At 43.8% G+C, this 18,756-nt stretch overlaps 1 protein-coding gene across 1 annotated transcript in view; it reads right to left on the reverse strand.

Annotated features, from left to right (window-relative positions):
* LOC140726140 (transcription factor COE3-like) overlaps window positions 1-18,756 on the reverse strand; it is a 435,742-nt gene that overhangs the window by 395,506 nt on the left and 21,480 nt on the right. Inside the window, 1 exon segment of the mRNA XM_073042113.1 lies at window positions 2,517-2,590. Within this exon segment, the coding sequence (XP_072898214.1) occupies window positions 2,517-2,590 (74 nt within the window).

The following is an 18,756-nucleotide window of genomic DNA, read 5'->3' on the forward strand; positions in this document are numbered from 1 at the left end:
TGTGAATAACTTGCCCTTGATCTAAGGATATGTATTTCAATGAAATGCACTTAAAATAAGAAGTGGAGAGATGAAAAGGGATGTGCAGGATCTGAAAGAGCTTCACAGGGGTGTCAACTCACTATGTCCCATCTGGTTCAGAAATGTCATTCTGGAATAGCTATCTGTCTTCCCTAATGTCTGATTCATTAGGAGTTTGATGAGATTTGTTGTGTCACCAAAGGCATTTGGCAAACATTCTGACAGGCTGCGTCACAACCTAGTATGGAAACTCCAGTGCATAAGGTTGCAAGAAGCTACACAGGGCCATAGGCTCAGCCAGCTCCATTATGGGCACAATCCTTGCCCTCCCCATCAAGGATATCTTCAAGAGATGGTGCCTCGAGAAGGCAGCGTCCATCACTGAGGACACTCACCATCCAGTACTACCACGGCAAAACTGCAAGTTTCAGGCCGTACAAGTCTGTGTCGATAAATGTGATTCTGATGTGACACCAGGAACTCCAGGTATGATTGGCCCAACTTAATCTAACCTGCCAAACCAGGTAAGTGGAGGAAAGTTTAGGGGAGATGTCAGAGATAGTTTTTCATTTCACAGATATTGGTAAGCATTTGTTGATGGTGATGGTAGAGGCAGATACAGTAGGGACCGCCAGTAAGAGATTCCTAGATCGCCACATGGATGAAACAAAAATGAGGATTTATGGGCAGTGTAGGAGAGAAGGGTTAGATTGATCGTGGAATAGGTTAAGAGGCCTGTACAGCATTGTGCGCTGGTATTGTTCTTTGTTCTGTTATTTCAGGAAAAACCACGGGTAAGGTTATAAGACATAGGAGCAGATGTAGACCATTTGTCCCATCAAGTCTGCTTCGCCATTCCATCATGGCTGATTTATTATCCCTCTCAACCCCATTCTCCTGCCTTCTCCTCGTAACCTTTGACACCCTGACTAATCAAGAAACTATCAAACTCAGCTTTAAATATACCCAATGACTTGGTCTCCACAGCCGTCTGTGGCAACAAATTCCACAGATTCACGACTGTTTTGCTAAAGAAATTTCTCCTCATCTCTGTTCTACAGGTACATCCTTCTATTTGAATGGACACTAAATGCTGCCCCTCCACTTCCCAATAGACTATAGAACAGGAAAACACAAGAACAGGCTTACTTGCCCAGAACGTTCTAGAATAAGCTAGCGATGCCTAATGTCATCCACCTGCTCATCGTCATTTCAAGAGGACTAGAATATAAAAGCAAGGACGTAATGCTGAGCCTCTATAAGGCACCGGTCAGACCACACTTGGAGTACTGGGCCCTTTATCTAAGAAAGGATGTATTAACATTAGAGATTATCTGGAGAAGGTTCACAAAAATTATTCCAGGAATGAATGGGTTATCATTTGATGGCTCTGGGTCTGTACTCACTTGAGTTTGGAAGAATGAGAGGGGGATCTCATTCAAACCCATCAAATATTGAAAGGCCAAGATAGAGTAGATGTGGAGAGGATGTTTCCTATAGTAGGGGTATCTAGGACCAGAGGGCACAGTCTCAGAATAGAAGGACAGCCATTTAGAACAGAGATGAGGAGGAATTTCTTCAGCCAGAGGGTGGTGAATTTGTGGAATTTATTGCCACTGACAGCTGTGGAGGCCAAGTCATTAGGTATATTTAAAGCAAAGGTTGACAGATTCCTGATTAGTTAAGGTGTCAAAGGTTACAAGAAGAACACAGGAGAATGGGGTTGAGAGGGATAATAAATCGGCCATGATGGAATGGCGGAGCAAACACGATGGGCCGAATAACCTAACTCTGCTTCTATGTCTCGTGGTCTTATGGTCCATATCCCTCCATTCTCTGCATATTCATGTCCCTATCTAAGTACTTTTTAATCTCCTCTATCGGATCTGCCTCCATCACCACCACTCTTTATGAAAAAAAGTTGCCTTTAAATGTATGCCCTCTATTATTAGACATTCCAAACGTAGGAGAAAGGTATCTGCTGTCCACTGGAGTTAAGGCTCTCCTAATTTAACAAACCGTGATCGTACCTCCCCTCAGAGTGCCACTCCAGAGGGGGCACTGCCTCAACAAGAGAACGTCGATCATCAAAGATCCCCACCATCCAGGCCATACAATCTTGTCGCAGCTACCTTTTGTCAGGACGTACAGTAGCCTGAAGTCTCACATAGCCATGTTCAAGAACAGAAATTTCCATTCAACCATTTGTCTCTGGAACCAACCTTCACAAACGTAATAACTAGCTCAGTATAGCAACACCATGGTCACGTTGAACTACATTTGGACTTTATATTTTTGTTCAGATTGCACAATGTTGTATAATTAATGATATTCTTACGAACGATGTGTATCCAATGCAATGTGCCTGTGATCCTGCTGAAGTAAGGGTTTCGCTGCACCTCTGGACACATTTATTTGCGCACATGACAACAACATCGACCTTGACTTTGACTTACTGGTGCTTATGAGAGGAAAAGAGCATTTAAATCACCTACCTGCACATGATCTCATGGGTAAGCAGCACTCGACACATCTCTGGGTTCTTATCCTGCCCTTCATATATGATCGCCTGAAAAAAAATTAAAGACAATCAGATCATTAAATGCTGCCTGATGTTATTTAATCTCGCTTTCCGGCCTGAGGATTCACTGGAGTACTGAGGGAGTGCTACGCTGTCAGAGAGGCAGAGATTTTAAAAGGGAGCCAAGGTGTAAGTTGTCACTTTACACATAGAGTGGTTGCCATTTGGAGCGTGCGGCAAGAGGAGGAGATGGAATAGGATACAGTCAGTACGTTTCTGAGGTTTTTAGAGAGACATTTTAATAGGGAAAGCACAGAAGAATCTAGAGCAGCACAAACAAAATGCTGGGGGAACACAGCAGCTGAGGCAGCATCTACGTGAGGACCTCTGTTGGTCAGGGTCAACCACAGATGTTGTGTCCTAGTTGTCTACATGAAGCACAAGCCTGGCCTGTACAATATGAGAGCAAGCTGTTGCCTAGGCAGCGGGCTCCCCTTCTCTATGCAACTGATAAATCCAAAGAAACAGGTACAGGTAGCAACCAGCAGCTTCGCAGGAGTTGCCAGTCAGCATTGAAGTCAACATAAGATTCCCTTAGGGACTCAAGCTCCAGGGACACGAAGCCTTCACTGTGAATTGGTATACCCGCAAGACAGCGGGTTTGATATCTGAATTTTCCTTCTCCTAGATGAGCTGCCAACCACAGCAAACAAGCCCCATCTATCCAAAGCAACTGGCTTTAAGGCACCAGTAACCCACCTGTGCCCCTTCTTGAGTCTGTAGAAATGGTTTCACCAGGCTTAATAACTAAGCCACGTGTACAGGCCAGGAGCTGGACTTGGTTGTCAGAAGCTATTTCAGATGCACGCCATTTGGAGCATTTAGTAGGTAGTGGGAGCATATCCCCATTACCTCCCCCGGCAATGACAATCGTAACTCAGCATCTACTGAGAGAGAAAAAAACTATCGACATTTCAAGCCAAGACCCTTCATCAGGCTTTGACCTGCTGAGATCCAGCATTTTGTGTGTGTTACTCTGGATTTCTAGCATCTGCAAAACCTCTTGTGTTTATAGGAGACAGTCCTAATGCAGGCAAATGGGATTAGTGCAGAAGAGCATAAAAGTCCATAAAACATCGGAGCAGAGTTGCCATAGGTCTTTTGGTGGCCTCCCTCACTAGTCCCCTTCTTGCACGGTCACTCAGATTTTGAGGACAACCTGCTCCAGGCAGATTTACCGCTGTGCCATATTCTTTTCATTTCTTGATGATTGACTTAACTGTACTCCAAGGGATATTCAGTGACTTGGAAATTTTCTTGTATCCATCTTCTGACTTGAGCTTTTCAATAACCTTCTCATGGAGATGCCTGGAGTATTCTTCTGCCTTCATGATGTAGTTTTTGCCTGGATACAGACTCAGCAACAGCTGGCCCTCCCAGATACAGGTGTATTTTTACTACAATCAACTGCACACAAGTGATCTCCATTTAACTAATTATGTGACTTCTAAAACCAATTGGCTGCACCAGTGATGATTTAGAGTGTCATATCAAAAGGAGTGAGTACTGAGGCAATCATTATTTTGCGTTTTATGTTAGTAATTAATTTAGGTCATTTTGTAGAGATCTGTTTTCACGCTGACACATGTTACACCCGTGGCCCCCTCCTTTTTGAGAATGGCAGGATCGCTATTGATTCGAGTCAGGAGACCCAGGAAATGAGAGAAAGACATGCAGAATCCACAAAGAGTTTGGAATGTGTCCTGGCCTCCGAAAGGCGGAACCATTGATAACGGCTATTGTCTCTTGGAGACGGACTTGTGTATTGAATCCTGTACGATGCATCGAAGCCCCAGGCAATGAACCGAGGGGGGGGGTTGGTGGAGGGATTGCATCATCCCACCCTGATTGACATCTGAGACCCTGTGAGTCAGGATAAAAGAGGGTCTGAGGAACAGCCCCTTCAGACGCACCAGAAGAAATGCTAGAACTCCTGTAACAGCGTAACAGCGAAAGCCAGTGGAACCAGCCCACGTGCGTCCTTTTCCATTTGCCTCGGAATTGGTGGGTCTTTCCACGGAAGCACGGCTTTAGCTAACCTCAAAGGGGAAATCAGTCCCCCAACGACTCTCGAAGGATTGACATCATAAAAGGAATGGGCAAGTTAATCCTCCGTCTTTCTCTCTAACCAAAAAGGCTGCAGCCTACAGCTTGACTGAACTAAAGTGACTTTTATATTTCCATCGGACAATACATTATCCCCTAGACAACGATAGAGCTATTTCTTATTGATTATTATTATACCCGCGCTTTTAGATTTAGTAGTGATGACGTATATTATCTGTGTGTTTGCATTGATATTATTTTTGTGTATTTTTATCAATAAATACTGTTAAAAATAGTACCATTGGACTTCAACGGACCTCTCTATCTTTGCTGGTAAGTCACCCAGTTACGGGGTACGTAACACACAAAAGAGTCTTTTCTATTGATCAGTGTCAAAAAAAGTCAGATTAAATCCACTGTGATTCAATGTTGTAAAACAATAAAACATGGGGATGACAGCAGAGCAGAGGTGGCTGAAATTTCTGGGAATAGTTCACAAAGCGCAGGATAAACACGGCCCACAGAAGAAGTTGTTCTCAAATGGCAGGGGTAGGAAACAATGGTTGATAAGGGAAATTAAGGACTGAATAAAAGCCAAGGAAAGGACATGTAAATCAGAAAAAGTGAGTGGGCAGTTGGATGATTGGGAAGCTTTTAAAATCCAACAAAAGGCAACTAAAAAAGCTATAAGAAGGAAAAAGACGAAATATGAGGACAGTCTAGCCAAAATACCTGAAAAAAAATTCAGTTATATAAAGTGTAAAAGGGAGGTGACAGTTGATAATGGAAAATGATGCTGGTGAGGTCGTAATGGAGGACAAAGAAATGGCAGATGAGCTTAATGGGTATTTGGCATTAGTCTTCACTGTGGAAGACACTAACAGTGTGCCAGAGGTCTGTGAGGGTCAGGCAGCAGGGGTGAGTGGCATTGCCATTACAAAGGAAAATGCGTGAAGTAAACTCAAAGGTTTTAAGGTGGATAAGACACCTAAACCAAGATCTCTCAAGGTTCATTTGATTCTGGCATGGTCCCGGAGGACTGGAAGATTTCAAGTGTCACTCCTCTATTTAAGAAGGAGCAAAGCATAGTGTTAAGGTGCTTGGAGACAGGTACAAGGGGTATGTCAGAGGCAAATTTTTCACACACAGAGTAGCGGGTGCATGGAATGCACTGCCAGTGAAGGTGGTAGAGGCAGATACAATAGAGTCTTTTAAGAGACTCTTAAATAGGTACATGGAGCTTATTAAAATAGAGGGTTATGTGGTAGGGAAATTCTAGGCAGCTTCTAGAGTAGGTTACATGGTCGGCACAACATTGTGGGCTGAAGGGCCTGTAATGTGTTGTAGATTTTCTATGTTCTATGTTCTAAAGCAAAAGAAAGAACATCCTAGGCCAGTTAGCCTAACATCAGTGGTTGGGAAAGTGTTGGAGTCTATTATTAAGGATGAGTTTTGAGGTACTTGGAGACTAATGATAAAGTAAGTCAAAGTCAGCATGGTTTTTGTAAAGCGAAATCTTGCCTGACAAATCTGTTAGAGTTCTTAGAGGAAGTAACAAGCATGGTGGACAATGGAAAGATAGCAGATGTCATTAGCATGACACGGTGGTCAGCAGCACAGGAGCGCCGCAGGGGACCGTGCTCTCTACGGTCCTGTTCACCCTGTACACATCAGACTTCCAATATAACTCGGAGTCCTGCCATGTGCAGAAGTTCGCTGATGACACGGCCATAGTGGGGTGTGTCAGGAATGGACAGGAGGAAGAGTATAGGAAACTGATACAGGACTTTGTGATATGGTGCAACTCAAACTACCTGCGTCTCAATATCACCAAGACCAAGGAGATGGTGGTGGACTTTAGGAGATCTAGGCCTCATATGGAGCCAGTGATCATTAATGGAGAATGTGTGGAGCAGGTTAAGACCTACAAGTATCTGGGAGTACAGTTAGACGAGAAGCTAGACTGGACTGCCAACACAGATGTCTTGTGCAGGAAGGCACAGAGTCGACTGTACTTCCTTAGAAGGTTGGCGTCATTCAATGTCTAGTGAGATGCTGAAGATGTTCTATAGGTCAGTTGTGGAGAGCGCCCTCTTCTTTGTGGTGGCATGTTGGGGAGGCAGCATTAAGAAGAGGGACGCCTCACGTCTTAATAAGCTGGTAAGGAAGGCGGGCTCTGTCGTGGGCAAAGTACTGGAGAGTATAACATCGGTAGCTGAGCGAAGGGCGCTGAGTAGGCTACGGTCAATTATGGAAAACCCTGAACATCCTCTACATAGCACCATCCAGAGACAGAGAAGCAGTTTCAGTGACAGGTTGCTATCGATGCAATGCTCCTCAGACAGGATGAAGAGGTCAATACTCCCCAATGCCATTAGGCTTTACAATTCAACCACCAGGAGTAAGATATGTTAAAGTGCCGGGGTTGATTGTATTTAATGTATTTAAGTAAACTACTTAAGAACTTTTTAAAAGCTATTATTAATGCTTTTTGAGAGAGTGATTTGGATGCATATCATATTTTTTACTGAGTTAAGTATGTATGTAATTAGTTTTGCTACAACAAGTGTATGGGACATTGGAAAAAATGTTGAATTTCCCCATGGGGATGAATAAAGTATCTATCTATCTATCTATTTATTTGGATTTTCAGAAAGTGCCACACATGAGGCTGCTTAACAAGATAAAATCCTATGGCGTTACAGGAAAGATACTGGCATGGATAGTGGAATGGCTGACAGGCAGGAGGTATTGAATGGGAATAAAGGGGACCTTTACTGGTTGGCTGCTGGTGAATAGTGGTGTTCGTCAGGCATCAGTATTGGGACCGCTACTTTTCACACTGTTTGTCAATGATTCTGACCATGGAATTGATGACTTTGTAGCAAAGTTTGTAGATGATATGAAGATAGGTGGAGAGGTAGGTAGTGCTGAGGAAGCAATATGCTTGCAGCAGGACTTAGACAAATTTGAAGAATGGGCAAAAAAGTGGCAGATGGAATACAGTGTTGAGAAATGTATGATAATGCATTTTGGTAAAAGGAACAATAGTGTGGACTACTACCTAAATGGGAAGGAGGTTCAGACATCAGAGATGCTGAGGGGTTTAGGAGTCCTCGTGTAAGACTCCTAGAAGGTTAATTTACAGGTTGAGTCTGCAGTAAAGAAGGTAAATGCAATGTTGGCATTTTTTTTCAAGGGGAATAGAATATGAAAACAAGGAGATAATGCTGAGGCTTTAGGCTGACACACTAGTCAGGCTGCATTTGGAGTATTGTCAACAGTTTTGGGCCCCATATCTCAGAAAGGATGTGTTGTCATTGGAGAGAGTCCAGAGGAGGTTCATGACGATGATTCTGGGAATGAAGGGGTTAACATGTGAGAAGTGTTTGGCAGCTTTTTGCCTACATTCACCGGAATTTAGCAAGATATGAAGGGATCTCAGTGAAACTTGCAGAATGTTGAAAGAACTAGATAGGCTGGATGTGGAGAGGATGTTTCCTATGGGGCTACCCAGAACTAGAGAGCACAGCATCAAAATTGAGGGGCAACCTTTTAGACAGAGGTAAGGAGGAACTCTTTTTAGCCAGTGTACTGAATCTGTACAGACTGCGGTGAAGGCCAAGCCTGTGGGTATACTTAAGATGAAAGTTGATAGTTTCCTGATCAGTCAGGGCATCAAAGGAAATGGCGAGAAGAAGGGTGTATGGGGTTGAGTAGGATCCAGGATCAGCCATGATGGAGTGGTGGAGCAGACTCGATGGGCTAAATGGCCTAATTCTGCTCCTATTTCTTAAGGTCTTAAGAAAACTTCTGGGGGGGGGGGGGTGGTCGCGAATACTTTTTGTAAGCACTGTAGTCTCCACATCTGTCTGTGGTAATGAATTCCACAGGAACTGGCTGAAGACATTCCTCCTCATCTCAGTACTGAAGAGAGTTCCTCTTATTCTAAGGTTGGGCCGTCAGGGCCTAGAATCACCCACTATAGGAAACAACCTCTCCAAGTTCACACTATCTAAGCCTTTCAATATTCGATAGGCTTCAATGAGGATCCTCCTCCCCCAGTTCTTCTAAACTCCAGCTTGGACTTGATGGGCTGAAGGGCCTGCATGTGTGCTGTAAAATTCTGTGATATACATGATCCCAGGACATAGTCCTGCGGCACAGTTGGTAGATTCCCTACCTTACAGTGTCAGAGAGCCGGATCAGGCCTGATATCTTATGTTGTCCGTGTGGACTTCGCACATTCTCCATGTGAACAGGTGAGTTTCCCATATCTCAAAGACATGCAGGCCACAATGAACTGCTCCTGAAGTGTCAGTGAGTGGTGGAGACAGGGACTGGTGGTTCAAAGCTCAAAGTGTGCAAAGAATATAAACTGTGCAAATACAAAAGAAAGTAATAATTATAACAAATAAGCAATAAATATTGAGAACGTAAGATGAAGAGTCCTTGAAAGTGAGTCCATAGGTTATGGGAATAGTTCAGTAATGGGGCAAGTGAAATTGGGTGATGTTATCCTCTATGGTTGAACATCCCGATGGGTGAGAGGTAATAACTGTTTCTGAGCCTGGTTGTGAAGTAACAACTGACCCTGAACCTGGCGGTGTGAGTCCTGAGGCTCCTTTACCTTCTTTCTAATGGCAGCAGCGAGACAGAGCGTGTTCTGGGTGGTGGGGTAGCCTGATAATGGATACTGCTTTCCTGTAACAACCCTTCATATAGATGTGCTCAATAGTGGGGAGGACTTTATCGGTGATGGACTGGGACGTATCCACTACTTTTTGTACGATTCTGCACTCAGGTGCATTGGTGTTTCCATATCAGGCTGTGTTGCAACCAGTCAATATACTCTCCACTACGTATCTACAGTAGTTTGTCAAAGTTTTAGATGTCATGCCGATGGAAGTAGAGGGTCTACTGTGCTATCTTCATAACTGGTGGGGGAAGAGGGGATGTAAATGTGGGGACTAACAAAGTTGGGTTAGTGGAACTAGGTGCTTAATGACCAACATAAACTCCATGGCCAAAGGACTCTGCTTCCTCAGGAGGCTAAAGAAATATGACATGGTTATACTGACTCTCACCAATTATCATTGATACATCAGAGAAAGCATCCTTTCTGGATGCACAATGGCTTAATTCGGCAACTGTTCTCCCCTTGACTGCAGGGAGTTGTCAACACAAGAGATTCTGCAGATGCTGAAAATCCAGAGTAACACATACAAAATGCTGGAGTAACTCAGCAGGTCAGGCAGCGCCTGTGGAAATGAATAAACAGTCGAGTTGTGAACAGAGAGTTGTGGACACAGCTCAGCACATCACAGAAACCGCCTCCCCTCCAAGGACTCTGACTACACTTCTTGCTGCCTTGGTAGGGCAGCCAGCATAGTCAAAGACTCCACATGCCCTGGACATTCTCTCTTTTCTGCTCTCTCATGCGGCAGAATCTACAAAGATCTGAAAGCATGTACCAGCAGGGTCAAGGACAACTTCTATCCTGCATTGACAGAGTGGAGAATGAACACCTTTATTCTGGAGAAAAATAACTGATACAAGAGGACATAATATTAAGGTGATTGGAGGAGAGAATGGGGTGGGGGGGAATGTCAGATATAGATTTTTTTACACAGAGAGTGTAGGGTGCATAGAACACACAGCCAGGGGTGGTGGTAGAGGCAGACACATTAGAGCAGGGGTTCCCAATCTGGGGTCCATGGACCCCTTACTTAATGGTATTGGTCCACAACATAAAATCATTGGGAATCCCTGGATTAGAGCCATCTAAGAGACTCTTAGATAGATATATGGATAAAAGAAAAATAGAGAGCTATTGGAGAGGAAAGGGTTAGATTGATCTTTGAGTAAGTTAAAACCAGCACAACATTATGGGCTGAAGGGTCTGTACCGCGCTGTATGTTCCATGCTCTATGTTCCAATCACTCCTACATACACAAAGTCTATATTCCCCCATTGCTGGCATATTCATCTGCAGATCTAAAAGGTTCTTAAATGCCTCTGTCCTATTTGCCTCCACCATCACATTTGGCAGTGCCTTCCAACATCCACCACTTTTGGTGTTAACAATCTTGACCCTCACATCCTGAATGCACAGGCTCTCAGCTGAAAGACCATAAGACATAGGAGCAAAAATTGGCAATTTAGCCTATCGAGTCTTCTCCATCATTCCATCCCTCTCAACCAATTCTCCTGCCTTCTCTGTGTAACCTTTGACACCCTTAATAATCAAGAACATATCAACCTCAGCTTTAAATATATTCAGTGACTTGGCCTCCACAGCCGTCTGTGGCAATGAATTCCACAGATTCATCATCCCCTGGATAAAGAAATTCCTCCTCAGCTCTGTTCTAAAGGGACGTCCTTGTATTCTGAGGCTGTGCCCTCTGATCCTAAACTCGCCCACTATAGGAAACATCCTCTCCATCTCCACTCTATCTAGTCCCTTCAATATTCAATAGGTTTCAAGGAGATTCCCCCTCATCCTTCTAAACTCCAGCGAGTAAAGTCCAGATCTTCTCATGTGTTAACCCCTTCATTCCTGGGATCATTCTCATGAACCTCCTCTGGACCCTCTCCAATACCAGCACATTTTTTCTTAGATAAATACTCCAAGTGTGGTCTGATTTATAAAAGGTCAGCATCATATCTTCCTGCATTAGGGACAATATGGTAATGCAGTGGTTAACACAATGCTTTACATTACCAGCAACCCAGATTCAATTCCCGCTACTGCCTGTAAGGAGTTTGTACGTTCGCCCCGTGAATGCGTGGGTTTCCTCCAGGTGCTCTGGTTTCCTCCCACAATCCAAAGACATATTGGTTGGTGGGCTAATTGGTCATTGTAAATTGTCCTGTGAATTGTCTAGGATTAAATCAGGGTATTGCTGGATGGTGCGGTTTGAAGTGCCAGATAAGACCATAAGATATGGAAGCAGAAGCCAGCCATTTGGCCCATCAGGTCTGCTCTGCCATTCAATCATGGGTTGATCCAATTCTTCCAGTCATCCCCACTGCCCTGCCTTCTCCCCATAGCCCTTCAATGTCCTGGCTAATCAAGAACCTTAAATGCATCCAATGACTTCTTCATCTGCATTCTAAAGCAACATCCCTCTATTCTGAACCTTTGTCTTCTGCTCCTAGACTCCCCCACCACAGGAAGTATCCTCTCCACATCTACTCTGTCTTGGCCTTTCAACATTCAATAGGTTTCAATGAGATCACCCCCATCCCCATCCTAATTCTTCTAAATTCCAACGAGTACAGGCCCAAACCCATCAAACGCTCCTCATATGATAAGCCTTTCCTTCCCAGATTCATTCTCGTGAACCTCCTCTGAACCCTCTCCAACGCCAGTACATCTTTTCTTAGATAAGGGGTCCAAACCTGCTCTCAGTACTCCAAGTGCAGTCTAACCAATGCCTTATAAAGTCTCAGCATTACATCCTTGCTTTTATATTCCAGTCCTCTTGAAATGAATGCCAACATTGCATCTGCAATGATAACAGAGAGACAGAAGAAGCCCTTGAGTTTGGGGTTCACAGATTTTTTATCTTCTGCCTGGATGTCTGTGGTGAACTACATATACCTGTCTGGACACGCCCCCCCCCCCCCCCCCCCGCTGACTGCTCCTGTGGCTCCTCCCACAGACCCCTGTATAAAGGCGATTGGAGGCACTGCTCCTCCCTCAGTCTCCAGGATGTTGTGTGATGGTCTCTTGCTGCTGACTGCTCTCTTCCAGCGAATAAAAGCCTATATCTCGCCTCACATCTCCGAGAGTTATTGATGGTGCATCAATGTTCCAGGCATGCACTCATTGCAGTAGCAAATGAGGAGGGATCTCAATGAAACCTATGGATTATTGAAAGGCTTAGATAGAGTGGATGTTTATACTGGGAAGTCTAGAACCAGAGGAAACTGCCTCAGAATCGAAGGACAACCATTTAGAACTGAGATGAGATGGAATTTATTTAGCTAAAGGGTGGTGAATCTGTGGAATTCATTGCCACAGGCAGCTGTAGAGCCAAGTCATTGGGTATATTTAAAGAGGAGGTTGATGAGTTCTTGATTAATTAAGGGCGTCAAAGATTATGGGAGAAGGCAGGAGAATGGTCTTGTGTCTTATAGTCTAATGGGGTTGAGAGGGATAATAAATCAGTCATGACAGAATGGCGGAGCAGACTCAATGGGCCAAGTGGCCTCATTCAGCACCTATGTCTTATGGTATGGTCTTAGATACCCTCAGGGTTAGGAGGTGGATGGTGAAAGGTTGGGCAAGCAGAGGATGGCTGAAATTTGAGGGCCTTGCACTGTAAGACCAGCTCTGAGTAGCGGCTGCTGAAATATTAAACTAGATGGATGGAAGTGAAGGAATGGATTGGCGGAGTTAGAAACAATATGTAAAAGTTTAGAATCGTGCACAGACAGTGACACTCAGATTATGAAGAAATATGGCTTTATGCCTGCAGGACCTAGAACAGTGAAACTAGGCTACAACTAAATGATAACTGACATGGGGTGATTTTACATTTCATCGATTGTTCAAATACTACTTCTCTGTCTATGTGATATTGATCCACCCTTCTGTCTACTTATCATTCATTACTCCATATCTTTCCTCACTTTCACCCATCTGTCAACATTTCCCTGCTCTGCCCACTGATCTACTGTCTGTTTATAGCTCTACTCATTATCTACTTACATATTTATCTGCTGATAGTTTATCTCAATTTCCTGAGAACCTTCTCCATTCCTCTTTCTTTAGACTCAGTGGCCACTTTATTAGACACCTCCTGCAACTAATAGAGTGGCCACTGAGTGTATGCTTGTGGTCTCCTGCTGCTGTAGCCCATCTGCTTCACGGCTCAAAGTTGTGAGCATTGAGATACCCCTCTATACCCCACTGTTGCAACAATTATTTGAGTTACTGTCAACTTCCCAAGAGCTTGAGCCAGTCTGACCGCTTCCCTCTGACCTCTCTCATTAACAAGAACTGCTGCCCACTGGATGTTTTTTTGCACCATTCTCTGTAAACTCTAGAAACTATTGTGTCTGAAAATCCCAGATCAGCAGTTTCTGAGATACTCAAACCACTCCTTCTGCGACCAGCAATCATTCTACAGTCAAAATCAATTAAGTTGTGCTGTGCTCAGTTCTGGCCGCCTCACTACAGGAAGGATGTGGAAACCATAGAAGGGGTGCAGAGGAGATTTACAAGGATGTTGCTTGGATTGGGGAGCATGCCTTATGAGAATAGGTTGAGTGAACTCGGCCTTTTCTCCTTGGAGCGATAGAGGATGAGAGGTGACCTGATAGAGGTGTATAAGATTGGTATAGGCATTGATCGTGTGGATAGTCAGAGGCTTTTTCCCAGGGCTGAAATGGTTGCCATAAGAGGACACAGGTTTAAGGTGCTGGGGAGTAGGTACAGAGGAGATGTCAGGGTTAAGTTTTTTACGCAGAGAGTGGTGAGTGCATGGAATGGAATGGTGAGTGGTGATGGAGGCAGAAATGATAGGGTCTTTTAAGAAACTTTTGGATAGGTACAAGGAGCTTAGAAAAATAGAGGGCTATGAGTAAGCTTAGTAATTTCTAAGGTAGGGACATGTTCAGCACAACTTTGTGGGCCGAAGGGCCTATATTGTGCTGTAGGTTTTCTAAGTTTCTAAATCACATTTCTTCCCCATCCTGACATTTTGTCTGAATGACAACTGAACCTCTTGACCATGTCTGTGTTCTTTTATGCACTGAGTTGCTGCCACATGATTGGCTGATTAAATATTTTCATTAACTTATAGGTGTACAAGTGTACCTAGTAAAATGGGAGGCTGGTTCCGCTGATGTCTGCAACTCTCTGTAGTTTCTTGCAGTCATCTGCAGAGCAGTTACCATACCAAGCCATTATGCATCCACATAGAATACTATCTATGGTGTATCAATAAAAAATGGTAAGGTTTGACAGGGACATTCCAATTTTCTAAGGACTAGAGGCTTTGGTGAACTGTCTTAGATATTAGATCAACATGGTTGAACCAGGACGGACTGCTGGTGATGTTCGCACCAGGGAACTTGACGTTCTTAACCCTCTCACTCTCAACAGCACTGATGTGGACAGGAGCCTGTGCTCCAACCCCTTCCTGAAGTCAGTGACCAACTCCATTCCCATTGCTTGGACCAGCTGGAAAAAACGGGCTGAAATATGACAGATGGAATTTAATACAGACAAGTGTGAGGAACTGCATTTGGGAGTACAAACCATGGTACACGGTAGGGCACCGAGGAATGCGGTGGAGCTGAGGGATCTACCAATACAGATTCATTGAAAGAGGTGTTCCAGGTAGATGGGGTCGTAAAGTGAGCTCCTGGCACGCTGGCCTTCATAAATCAAACATTAAGTACAGCAATTGGGATCATATGTTGAAGTTGCATGAGATGATGGTGAGGCCTAATTTGGAGAATAATATGCATTTATGGTCACCTGCCTGTAGGGAAGATGTAAATAAGTTTGAAAGAGTACAGAGAAGATTTACAAGGATGATGCTGGGACAGGAGGACCTGACATAAGGAAACATTCAATAGAATAGGACCTTATTCCTCGGAACGTAGAAGATTGAGAGTAGATTTGGTAGAAGTATACAAAGTTATGAGGGGGATAGATAGGGTAACTGCAAGTAGGCTTTTTCCACTGTGATTGGGTGGGACTACAATTAGAGGTCTTGGGTTAAAGGTGTAAGGAGAAAAGCTTAAGAGGAACATGAGGGGAAGCTTCTCCGCTCAGGGGGTTGTGAGAGGGTGGAATGAACTGAGAGCACAGGTTGTGCATGTGCGCTTGATTTCAACATTTAAGAGAAGTTTGGATAGGTATGTGGATGGTGGGGGTATGGAGGGCTATGGTCCCAGTGCAGGTTGATAGGAGTAGGCAGTTTATAGTTTGGCATAGATTAGATGGGCCGAAGGGCCTATTTCTGTGCTGTACTTTTCTATGACTCAAAAACTCGAGGATTTTACGAGGACTGAAGGGCTTGTCTTTAGGTAGAGACTAGACAGACTAGACATTTTTCCCTGGAATGAAGCAGAATGAGAGGTGACCTGACACCTAAAATCACGAGAGGATTAGATAAGGTAATAACTACTGTCTTTTACTCCCCAATGTAGTGGAGTTCAAACTAGAGAAACTAGTTTCAAAACCACAAATGATTCTGCAGATGCACAGGTCCTGGTGAGGGGTCTTGGCCCAAAACGCCAACTGTTGATTCATTTCCATAGACGCTGCGTGACCGACTGAGTTCCTCCAGCATTTTGATTGTGTCGGTAGTTTTGAACTAGTTTCAAGTACTTGGTACTTGAAAAGTAATAATAATAATAATAATAACCTTATTTATCATGCATTTTTCATACAGACAATGTAGTTCAAAGTGCTTTACAATGGGATAAAAAGCAATCACGAAAATAAAAATTAAACATGAAAATAAAAGACCAAAAGATGTTAGCTAAAAGCAAGGTTAAATAAATAAGTTTTGAGCACTTAAGAGTGTCAACTGAGTCTGCATGCTGTATAGTTTTAGGAACTGAGTTCCTCAGTTTGGGACTGCAGTTCAAAAAAGCTGAGCTGCCAATTACCTATTGCGGGAGATTGTTTAGATTTAAGAGACAAGCGAAAGAAGACCTGAGATCTTGAGCAGTGTTATAAAATGAAAAGTGGAGGGCATAGGTTTAAGGTGAGATTGGAAAGATTTAAATAAATAATAGTTAAGTTAAATAAGTAGTACAAAAAATAGGAATAAAAAAAGTAGTGAGTTAATGTTCATGGGTTCAATGTCCATTCAGAAATTGGACGGCAGAGGGGAAGAAGCTGTCCCTGGATTGTTATGTGTGTGCCTTCAGGCTTCAGTACCTCCTTCCTGATGATAGAAGAGGGCATGTCCTAGGTGATGGGGGTCCTTAATTTTGGATGCCGCTATTTTGAGACATCGCTCCTTGAAAATGTCTGGATACTACGGGACTAGTGATAGAGCTGTCTAAATCTACCACTCTCTGCAACTTACTGCAGTCCTGTGCAGAAGTCTCCCAGCCCCGTATGAAACGGTGATGCAGCCAGTTAGAATGCTCTCCACGGTACATCTTTAGAAATTTGTGAATGTTTTAGGTGACAAGTATTTAAAAAGAAGGAATTTGCTGGGCTCTGGGGAGACAGTGAAGACTGGTGCTTGTATAAAAGGCTGGCATAAATATCAGAACCAAAGAGCATAATAAATACTGATAAGTGTAGATTATGTAGTCCCTCAACATGCACTCAGTGGCCACTTTATTAGGTACACCTGCTCATTAATGTAAATATCTAATCAGCCAATCATGTGGCAACAACTCAATGGACAAAAGCACACAGACATGGTTGAGAGGTTCAATTCTTGTTCAGAATGGGGGAGAAAAATGATCAAAGTGACTCTGACCGTGCAATCATTGTTGGTGCCAGACCGGGTGGTTTGAGTATCTCAGAAACTGCTGATCTCCTGAGATTTTCATGCATACACTCTCTAGAGTTCACAGAGAATGGTGCGAGAAACAAAAAAAAAAATCCACTGAGCAGTAGGACTGTGGGCAAAATTGCCTTGTTAATGAGAGAGGTCAGAGGAGAATGGCCAGTCTGGTTCAAACTGACAGGAAGGTGACAGTAACTCAAATAACCATGTCTTACAACAGTAGTGTGCAGAAGAGCATCTCTGGACACATAACACGTTGAACCCCGAAGTGGATGGGCTGCAGCAGCTGAAGACCATGAACATACACTCAGTGGCTGCTTTATTAGGTATAGGAGGTCTCTAATAAGGTGGTCACTGAGTGTATTTAAAAGGAAGGAATTTGCTGGGCTCTGGGGAAACAGTGAAAACTAATGCTCTTATAAACAGCTGGTATAAACCTCAGAACCAAAGAGCATAAGAAATACCCATAAGTGTAGATTAGTCCCTCAACTTAGTTCCCCAAAGCAATAAGATTGCGGCCGATTTCCGACCTCAAAACTGCTTTTCTACACACTATCCTATATCCCTCGATTCCTCTAACACCCAGATATATATCGCATTTCAGTGAGAAAGACTAATCTTGCTCAAATGAAAACAGAAAATACTCGGCAGATCAGGCAGCACCTGTGGAGAGAGAAACAGATTTAACATCTCCGAGCCTGAAGGGTCATTGACCTTAAGTATTCACTCTGCTTCTTCTCCCTGCACAGATGCTTGCTGAACTGTTAAGTATCTCCGGGACTTTTCTTTCAGGATTCCGGCATCTGTTCAAACTCCCTGTTCCCTGAAACCAACCCAGACAGTATCTGTAACTGGGAGAAGTTTCTTAACGTGAGAAGTGTGGAGGCCGAAGCAAGTGCCTTGACTGTTTTCGCGGAATGGCTTTGTCACTGGGTACCTGTGGTGCAAATCGTATTCCAAATGCCCTCTGGTGGCCTGTTGCAGTGATGCACCTGTGGATTGTTTATCCAGGGGACCTGAACCATCACTCTCAAGCCCCTTCACAACCTGCCCTTGACAAGATAGAGCTGACCTTCCCCTGTCCTTCTGGGAAATTCCTAGAACGCTGATGCGCGGGCATTCCAAGAAAACAACACTGATAGGAACATTTAAAATATATTTGAATAAGTACTTGGATAGGAGGGGTTTAAAAGGATATTGACAATATGCGGGTAAATGGGACTAACTTGGTAGGCACCATGGTAGCACTGATGAAATGGGCTGGGCCAAAGGGCCTGCTTCATAAGAACAAACAATAAGGAATAGGAGCAGGAGTGAGCCATTTGGACCGTTGAGGCTGCTCCACCATTCCATAAGATCATAGCTGATTTGGCCGTGGACTGAGCTCCACCTACCTTCTAATTTCTCCAAAACCCTTGATTCTCCTGCTTTGCAACACTCTATCTAACTGTGTCTTAAATATATTTAATGAGGTAGCTTCTCCTGCCTTCATGGCCAGAGTAAGAGTGGTCCACCGGTCCTCCAGGTTCAGGGGTTCAGCTCACGACGAACCCTGACTGGTAAAACAAAATTGTTACAGAGACAGTAAAGAAGAATCCTTCTACATTTGAG

The sequence above is a fragment of the Hemitrygon akajei genome, chromosome 4 (assembly GCF_048418815.1).
Source record: "Hemitrygon akajei chromosome 4, sHemAka1.3, whole genome shotgun sequence".
Taxonomy (NCBI): domain Eukaryota; kingdom Metazoa; phylum Chordata; class Chondrichthyes; order Myliobatiformes; family Dasyatidae; genus Hemitrygon; species Hemitrygon akajei.